General features: G+C 40.2%; 1 protein-coding gene across 1 annotated transcript in view; it reads left to right on the top strand.

Moving 5' to 3' along the window:
- The window catches only part of LOC133606145 (proton myo-inositol cotransporter-like), a 184,379-nt gene that overhangs the window by 171,199 nt on the left and 3,016 nt on the right, over positions 1-10,164 (top strand). Inside the window, exons 8-10 of the mRNA XM_061959751.1 lie at positions 1,378-1,503; positions 1,575-1,693; positions 1,899-2,051. Of these exons, the coding sequence (XP_061815735.1) occupies positions 1,378-1,503; positions 1,575-1,693; positions 1,899-2,051 (398 nt within the window). The remainder of the gene's footprint in view (positions 1-1,377; positions 1,504-1,574; positions 1,694-1,898; positions 2,052-10,164) is intronic.

The following is a 10,164-nucleotide window of genomic DNA, read 5'->3' on the forward strand; positions in this document are numbered from 1 at the left end:
ACCACAACAAAACAATTGCAAATGAACCGTCGGCCCCCAGACAGAGCGACTCCAAAACCAACAAAGGCTGTAACTGTCGAAAGAAACCTGATTGCCCTCTCAACGGGGGGTGCTTACAAACATCAGTTGTCTACCAATCTAAGGTAATACGCAAGGACATTAACACATCCGACACATATGTAGGATTAACCGAGGGAGAATTCAAAACCAGATGGAACAATCACAAGGCTTCTTTCAGGAACAAAAACCTGCGAAATACCACAGAACTCAGCAAACACATTTGAGACCTCAAAGACAATAATGTTGAATATTCAATAACATGGCAAATTCTTGCATCCAGCACACCTTACAATAGTGGTAATAAAAGATGCAACCTATGCTTGAAAGAGAAACTGTTTATTATCTACCGTCCAGACCTGTCATCCCTCAACAAGCGCAGCGAAATTGTAACAACATGCCGCCATAGACGGAAACACCTCCTAGGTAACACATGAACCAATCACCACGCCCCTAGGCCAGCCTGTACCCACCCACTCTGTGCCCTATATAAACCATGGTATGCGAATGCTCCCATTAAAATCTCCTGACGATTGAGGGTACCCCCCCTCATGAAACAGGCCTGTAGAGATGAAATAGTCTTGTGATTTTTTTTCCCCCCACACATACATATATATATATATATATATATATATATATATATATATATATGTATGAAATACTTGACTTGGTGAATTCTAGCTGTCAATATACTCCTCCCCTCTTAACCACGCCCTCAACCACGCCCTGCCCCACCCCCGACCACGCCCCCACCCCCCACCTCCCGAAATCGGAGGTCTCAAGGTTGGCAAGTACGCCCTTATTTGAGATATTTAATCTTACCTAGATTTCAGTTTTTGCAGTGTGGAGAAATTCCCGACTGAAATCCTGGTGTGCTGACAACTCTTGTGCAAACGAACAAACGCGTGACAATGAAAGCCAGCTTGTCCCCGCGCCGACCTACAGTCCCAAAGTAACAAATTGGCTGTAACAGTTGCTGTCCCTCTTTGCAAGTGTCAACAAGCGGCGAGTAATGGAGGCGTGCGGCGTCTCTTGTTGTCTTCTGACAGGTGGCGGTCATTGTTTGTGGTGGAGTGAACTCAGTGACGCCGCAAGCACTCATCCCTTCAATTTGCCAACCACCTTCATCTCCGCACAGTCCATTAGTTGTCAGGATGAAAGAGTACCCTTACGTACAAAGTCAGAGTAAATTGTCGCAATTACTCCACCCTCGTGTATGCCTTTCTAGTTTGTTGGTGTTTTATTACGGACCACGGTGAGGATAATTGGACGGATCCTGTCGATGAAAGTCACTTTTTCCCCCGTGTGCGTTGAACTCAGGCTGTGTGAGCCGTGCATGCTGGACCCGGCCTGTGGCTTCTGCTACCGGGAGAACGGCTCAGGACTGCTCACCTCCTCCTGCGTTCCCGTCAATAAGGCCTCCACTGAGCAGGCGGCGTGGGGCAGGTGAGTCACAGGATGCACGCGGGAGGGTTACTCTTTAAGACTGCGGTGTCCGTTTTTCCGTCCCGTTGCAGGTGTTCCAACTCCAGCCGGATGAGGGAGCACACCTACTGGGCCTACAACTACTGTCCCACCTCCTTCTCCTGGCTGGTCTTGTTGGGGCTGATGCTCTACTTGGCCGCTTTCGCACCTGGTAGGAGACGGCTTATGTGGTTTAGAAAGGATAACGTGATGTAACATGCCACCTGCAGCTTTTGTACGTGGGCTCACCATTGTGGCATCCAAACTGGCCGGCATGGAGTCGTCCATTAGTGTGACCGCTCTCACTCCCTCCCCAAAGACTCAACATGTGCCTCACACCTTCTAATCTTTTGCTGTTGTGGGGCATTTCTTTGCAGGTATGGGCCCCATGCCCTGGACCATCAACTCGGAAATCTACCCGCTGTGGGCGAGGAGCACCGGCAACGCGTGTGCAGCAGGAGTCAACTGGACCTTCAATGTTCTGGTCTCGCTCACCTTCCTCCACCTGGCCCAGTTCTTCACTTACTATGGTGAGAGCCATGTGACTTTCTGCCGTGCGACTGTGGCCCAATTATGCCGCAGCCTTTTTTTTACACATTTTGAAATTGCAAAATAAGAGGTAGAATATGTCCCTAAATATTAGGTTCACGTGTAGTAGAAATATTAGGTACACGTGTGGCCTAAATATTAGGTGCAGTTGTGGCGGAAATATTACGTACACGTGTAGCCGAAATATTAGGTACACATGTAGCTGAAATATTATGTATACCTGTGGCCAAAATATTAGGTACACGGGTAACCGAAATATTAGGTACCCTTGTAGTCAAAATATTAGGTACACGTATGGTCAAAATAATAGGTACACATGTATAGTAGCTAAAATATTAGGTACATGTGTAGCCAAAATATTAGGTACACGTGTACAGTATCTAAAATATTAGGTACACTTGTAGCCAAAATATTAGGTTCATGTGTAGCCGAAATATTAGGTACACTTGTAGCCAAAATATTAGGTACCTGTGTAGCCGAAATATTAGGTACATTGTTGCCAAAATAATAGGTACATAATAGTAAGAGTCCAGACAAAATATAAGGTACATGTGTATCCAAAATATTAGGTACATGTGTAACTGAAATATTAGGTACACGTGTAACCAAAATATTAGGTACACTTGTAGCCAAAATATTAGGTACATGTGTAGCCGAAATATTAGGTACACTTGTAGCCAAAATATTAGGTACCTGTGTAGCCGAAATATTAGGTACATTGTTGCCAAAATAATAGGTACATAATAGTAAGAGTCCAGACAAAATATAAGGTACATGTGTATCCAAAATATTAGGTACATGTGTAACTGAAATATTAGGTACACGTGTAACCAAAATATTAGGTACACTTGTAGCCAAAATATTAGGTACATGTGTAGCCGAAATATTAGGTACACTTGTAGCCAAAATATTAGGTACATGTGTAGCCGAAAAATTAGGTACACATGTACAGTAGCTAAAATATTAGGTACACGTGTAACCAAAATATTAGGTACATGTGTAGCCGAAATATTAGGTACACTTGTTGCCGAAATATTAGGTACATTTGTGGCCAAAAAATTAGGTACACATGTACAGTAGCTAAAATATTAGGTACACGTGTAACCAAAATATTAGGTACATGTGTAGCCGAAATATTAGGTACCCTTGTAGTCAAAATATTAGGTACACGTGTGGTCAAAATAATAGGTACACATGTATAGTAGCTAAAATATTAGGTACATGTGTCGCCAAAATATTAGGTACACGTGTACAGTATCTAAAATATTAGGTACACTTGTAGCCAAAATATTAGGTTCATGTGTAGCCGAAATATTAGGTACACTTGTAGCCAAAATATTAGGTACCTGTGTAGCCGAAATATTAGGTACACTTGTTGCCGAAATAATAGGTACATGTGTGGCCAAAATATTAGGTACACATGTACAGTAGCTAAAATATAATCAATCAATCATCCATCCATCCATCCATTTTCTACCGCTTATTCCCTTTGGGGTCGCGGGGGGCGCTGGAGCCTATCTCAGCTACAATCGGGCGAAAGGCGGGGTACAATCAATCAGTCAATGTTTATTTATATATCAATCAATCAATCAATCAATGTTTATTTATATAGCCCTAAATCACAAGTGTCTCAAAGGGCTGCACAAGCCACAACGACATCCTCGGTACAGAGCCCACATAAGGGCAAGGAAAAACTCACCCCAGTGGGACGTCGATGTGAATGACTATGAGAAACCTTGGAGAGGACCGCATATGTGGGTAACCCCCCCCCCCTCTAGGGAGACCGAATGCAATGGATGTCGAGTGGGTCTAACATAATATTGTGAGAGTACAGTCCATAGTGGATCCAGCATAACAGTAAGAGTCCAGTCCACAGTGGGGTCAGCAGGAAACCATCCCGAGCGGAGACGGGTCAGCAGCGCAGAGATGTTCCCAACCGATATACAGGCGAGCGGTCCACCCCGGGTCCCGACCCCGGACAGCCAGCACCCCATCCATGGCCAACGGATCTGTGTGTCTCCCCTTCCACAAGGGATAGGGGGGAGCAGAGGAGAAAGAAAAGAAACGGCAGATCAACTGGTCTAAAAAAGGGGGGCTATTCAAAGGCTAGAGTATACAAATGAGTTTTGAGATGTGACTTAAATGTTTCTACTGAGGTAGCATCTCTAATTGTTACCGGGAGGGCATTCCATAGTACTGGAGCCCGAATAGAAAACGCTCTACAGCCTGCAGACTTTTTTTGGGCTCTGGGAATCACTAATAAGCCGGAGTTCTTTGAACGCAGATTTCTTGCCGGGACATATGGTACAATACAATCGGCAAGATAGGCTGGAGCTAGACCGTGTAGTATTTTATACGTAAGTAGTAAAACCTTAAAGTCACATCTTAAGTGCACAGGAAGCCAGTGCAGGTGAGCCAGTATAGGCGTAATATGATCAAACTTTCTTGTTCTTGTCAAAAGTCTAGCAGCCGCATTTTGTACCAACTGTAATCTTTTAATGCTAGACATATGGAGACCCGAAAATAAAACGTTACAGTAATCGAGACGAGACGTAACGAACGCATGAATAATGATCTCAGCGTCGCTAGTGGATAAAATGGAACGGATTTTAGCGATATTACGGAGATGAAAGAAGGCCGTTTTAGTAACACTCTTAATGTGTGATTCAAAGGAGAGAGTTGGGTGGAAGATAATACCCAGATTCTTTACTGATTCGCCTTGTGTAATTGTTTGGTTGTCAAATGTTAAGGTGGTATTATCAAATAAATGTCGGTGTTTAGCAGGACCGATAATCAGCATTTCCGTTTTCTTAGTGTTGAGTTGCAAGAAGTTAGCGGACATCCATTGTTTAATTTCATTAAGACACGCCTCCAGCTGACTACAATCCGGCGTGTTGGTCAGCTTTAGGGGCATGTAGAGTTGGGTGTCATCAGCATAACAATGAAAGCTAACACCGTATTTGCGTATGATGTCGCCTAGCGGCAACATGTAAATACTAAAGAGTGCAGGGCCAAGAACCGAACCCTGGGGGACTCCGCACGTTACCTAAACATAGTCCGAGGTCACATTGTTACGGGAGACGCACTGCATCCTGTCAGTAAGATAAGAGTTAAACCACGACAAGGCTAAGTCTGACATACCAATACGTGTTTTGATACGCTCTAATAAAATGTTATGATCGACGGTATCGAAAGCAGCGCTAAGATCAAGAAGCAGCAACATAGATGACACATATAGCCCTAAATCACAAGTGTCTCAAAGGGCTGCACAAGCCACAACGACATCCTCGGTACAAAGCCCACATAAGGGCAAGGAAAAACTCACCCCAGTGGGACGTCGATGTGAATGACTATGAGAAACCTTGGAGAGGACCCCCCCCCCCCCCCCCCCCCCCCTCTAGGGGAGACCGAATGCAATGGATGTCGAGTGGGTCTGACATAATATTGTGAGAGTCCAGTCCATAGTGGATCCAACATAATAGTAAGAGTCCAGACAAAATATAAGGTACACGTGTAGCCAAAATATTAGGTACATGTGTAACTGAAATATTAGGTACACTTGTAGCCAAAATATTAGGTACATGTGTAGCCGAAATATTAGGTACACTTGTATCCGAAATATTAGGTACATTTGTGGCCAAAAAATTAGGTACACATGTACAGTAGCTAAAATATTAGGTACACGTGTAACCAAAATATTAGGTACATGTGTAGCCGAAATATTAGGTACACTTGTTGCCGAAATATTAGGTACATTTGTGGCCAAAAAATTAGGTACACATGTACAGTAGCTAAAATATTAGGTACACGTGTAACCAAAATATTAGGTACATGTGTAGCCGAAATATTAGGTACACTTGTATCCGAAATATTAGGTACATGTGTAGCCGAAATATTAGGTACACTTGTTGCCGAAATATTAGGTACACTTGTAGCCGAAATATTAGGTACACTTGTTGCTGAAATATTAGGTACATTTGTGGCCAAATATTAGGTACACATGTACAGTAGCTAAAATATAAGGTACACGTGTAGCCAAACTATTAGGTACACTTGTAGCCAAAATATTAGGTACACGTGTAACTGAAATATTAGGTACATGTGTAGCCGAAATATTAGGTACATGTGTAGCCGAAATATTAGGTACACTTGTATCCGAAATATTAGGTACATTTGTGGCCAAATATTAGGTACACATGTACAGTAGCTAAAATATAAGGTACATGTGTAGCCAAACTATTAGGTACACTTGTAGCCAAAATATTAGGTACACGTGTAACTGAAATATTAGGTACACGTGTAACCAAAATATAAGGTACATGTGTAGCCGAAATATTAGGTACACTTGTAGCCAAAATATTAGGTACACTTGTATCCGAAATATTAGGTACATGTGTAGCCGAAATATTAGGTACACGTGTAGCCAAAATATTAGGTACACTTGTAGCCAAAATATTTGGTACACTTGTTGCCGAAATATTAGGTACATTTGTGGCCAAATATTAGGTACACATGTACAGTAGCTAAAATATAAGGTACATGTGTAGCCAAACTATTAGGTACACTTGTAGCCAAAATATTAGGTACACGTGTAACTGAAATATTAGGTACATGTGTAGCCGAAATATTAGGTACATGTGTAGCCGAAATATTAGGTACACTTGTAGCCAAAATATTAGGTACACGTGTAGCCGAAATATTAGGTACACTTGTTGCCGAAATATTAGGTACATTTGTGGCCAAATATTAGGTACACATGTACAGTAGCTAAAATATAAGGTACACGTGTAGCCAAAATATTAGGTACACTTGTAGCCAAAATATTAGGTACACGTGTAACTGAAATATTAGGTACACGTGTAACTGAAATATTAGGTACACGTGTAACTGAAATATTAGGTACACGTGTAGCCGAAATATTAGGTACACTTGTAGCCAAAATATTAGGTACACGTGTAGCCGAAATATTAGGTACACTTGTAGCCGAAATATTAGGTACACTTGTTGCTGAAATATTAGGTACATTTGTGGCCAAATATTAGGTACACATGTACAGTAGCTAAAATATAAGGTACATGTGTAGCCAAACTATTAGGTACACTTGTAGCCAAAATATTAGGTACACGTGTAACTGAAATATTAGGTACATGTGTAGCCGAAATATTAGGTACATGTGTAGCCGAAATATTAGGTACACTTGTAGCCAAAATATTAGGTACACGTGTAGCCGAAATATTAGGTACACTTGTTGCCGAAATATTAGGTACATTTGTGGCCAAATATTAGGTACACATGTACAGTAGCTAAAATATAAGGTACACGTGTAGCCAAAATATTAGGTACACTTGTAGCCAAAATATTAGGTACACGTGTAACTGAAATATTAGGTACACGTGTAACCAAAATATTAGGTACACGTGTAGCCGAAATATTAGGTACACTTGTAGCCAAAATATTAGGTACACGTGTAGCCGAAATATTAGGTACACTTGTAGCCGAAATATTAGGTACACTTGTTGCTGAAATATTAGGTACATTTGTGGCCAAATATTAGGTACACATGTACAGTAGCTAAAATATAAGGTACATGTGTAGCCAAACTATTAGGTACACTTGTAGCCAAAATATTAGGTACACGTGTAACTGAAATATTAGGTACATGTGTAGCCGAAATATTAGGTACACTTGTAGCCAAAATATTAGGTACACGTGTAGCCGAAATATTAGGTACACTTGTTGCTGAAATATTAGGTACATTTGTGGCCAAATATTAGGTACACATGTACAGTAGCTAAAATATAAGGTACATGTGTAGCCAAACTATTAGGTACACTTGTAGCCAAAATATTAGGTACACGTGTAACTGAAATATTAGGTACATGTGTAGCCGAAATATTAGGTACATGTGTAGCCGAAATATTAGGTACACTTGTAGCCAAAATATTAGGTACACGTGTAGCCGAAATATTAGGTACACTTGTTGCCGAAATATTAGGTACATTTGTGGCCAAATATTAGGTACACATGTACAGTAGCTAAAATATAAGGTACACGTGTAGCCAAAATATTAGGTACACTTGTAGCCAAAATATTAGGTACACGTGTAACTGAAATATTAGGTACACGTGTAACCAAAATATTAGGTACACGTGTAGCCGAAATATTAGGTACACTTGTAGCCAAAATATTAGGTACACGTGTAGCCGAAATATTAGGTACACTTGTAGCCGAAATATTAGGTACACTTGTTGCTGAAATATTAGGTACATTTGTGGCCAAATATTAGGTACACATGTACAGTAGCTAAAATATAAGGTACATGTGTAGCCAAACTATTAGGTACACTTGTAGCCAAAATATTAGGTACACGTGTAACTGAAATATTAGGTACATGTGTAGCCGAAATATTAGGTACACTTGTAGCCAAAATATTAGGTACACGTGTAGCCGAAATATTAGGTACACTTGTTGCCGAAATATTAGGTACATTTGTGGCCAAATATTAGGTACACATGTACAGTAGCTAAAATATAAGGTACACGTGTAGCCAAAATATTAGGTACACTTGTAGCCAAAATATTAGGTACACGTGTAACTGAAATATTAGGTACATGTGTAGCCGAAATATTAGGTACACGTGTAGCCAAAATATTAGGTACACTTGTAGCCAAAATATTTGGTACACTTGTTGCCGAAATATTAGGTACATTTGTGGCCAAATATTAGGTACACATGTACAGTAGCTAAAATATAAGGTACATGTGTAGCCTAACTATTAGGTACACTTGTAGCCAAAATATTAGGTACACGTGTAACTGAAATATTAGGTACACGTGTAACCAAAATATAAGGTACATGTGTAGCCGAAATATTAGGTACACTTGTAGCCAAAATATTAGGTACACTTGTATCCGAAATATTAGGTACATGTGTAGCCGAAATATTAGGTACACGTGTAACCAAAATATTAGGTACATGTGTAGCCGAAATATTAGGTACATGTGTAGCCAAACTATTAGGTACACTTGTAGCCAAAATATTAGGTACACGTGTAACTGAAATATTTGGTACATGTGTAACCAAAATATTAGGTACATGTGTAGCCGAAATATTAGGTACACTTGTAGCCAAAATATTAGGTACACGTGTAGCAGAAATATTAGATACACTTGTAGCCAAAATATTAGGTACACGTGTAGCAGAAATATTAGATACACTTGTAGCAAAATATTAGGTACACTTGTATCCGAAATATTAGGTACATGTGTAGCCGAAATATTAGATACACTTGTAGCCAAAATATTAGGTACACTTGTAGCCAAAATATTAGGTACACGTGTAGCAGAAATATTAGATACACTTGTAGCAAAATATTAGGTACACTTGTATCCGAAATATTAGGTACATGTGTAGCCGAAATATTAGATACACTTGTAGCCAAAATATTAGGTACACTTGTAGCCAAAATATTAGGTACATGTGTAGCCGAAATATTAGGTACACTTGTAACATTAGGTACACATGTACAGTAGCTAAAATATAAGGTATATGTGTAGCCAAAATATTAGGTGCATGTGTACAGTAGCTAAAAGTAGGTACACTTGTAGCCAAAATATTAGGTACACTTACAGCCGAAATATTAGGTACACTTGTAGCCGAAATATTAGGTACATTTGTGACAAGATATTAGGTACTCTTGTAGCCAAAATATTGGGTACACGGGTAGCCGAAATATTAGGTACATGTGTAGCAGAAATATTAGGTACACTTGTAGCCGAAATATTAGGTACACGTATATCCGAAATATTAGGTACACTTGTAGCCAAAATAATAGGTACACGTGTAGCCGGAATATTAGGTACACGTGTAACCGAAATATTAGGTACTCTTGTAGCCAAAATATTAGGTACACATGTGGCCAAAATATTAGGTACACATGTACAGTAGCTAAAATATTAGGTACATGTGTGGCCTAAATATTAGGTACACTTGTAGACAAAATATTAGGTACACAGCCAAATGAAAAAGGTAGAAATGATTCAGCGCACCCACATTACGGTAATAGATGCGGCCTAAATATTAGTTCCATATGAA

This window comes from Nerophis lumbriciformis, linkage group LG05 (assembly GCF_033978685.3).
Source record: "Nerophis lumbriciformis linkage group LG05, RoL_Nlum_v2.1, whole genome shotgun sequence".
Lineage (NCBI taxonomy): Eukaryota > Metazoa > Chordata > Actinopteri > Syngnathiformes > Syngnathidae > Nerophis > Nerophis lumbriciformis.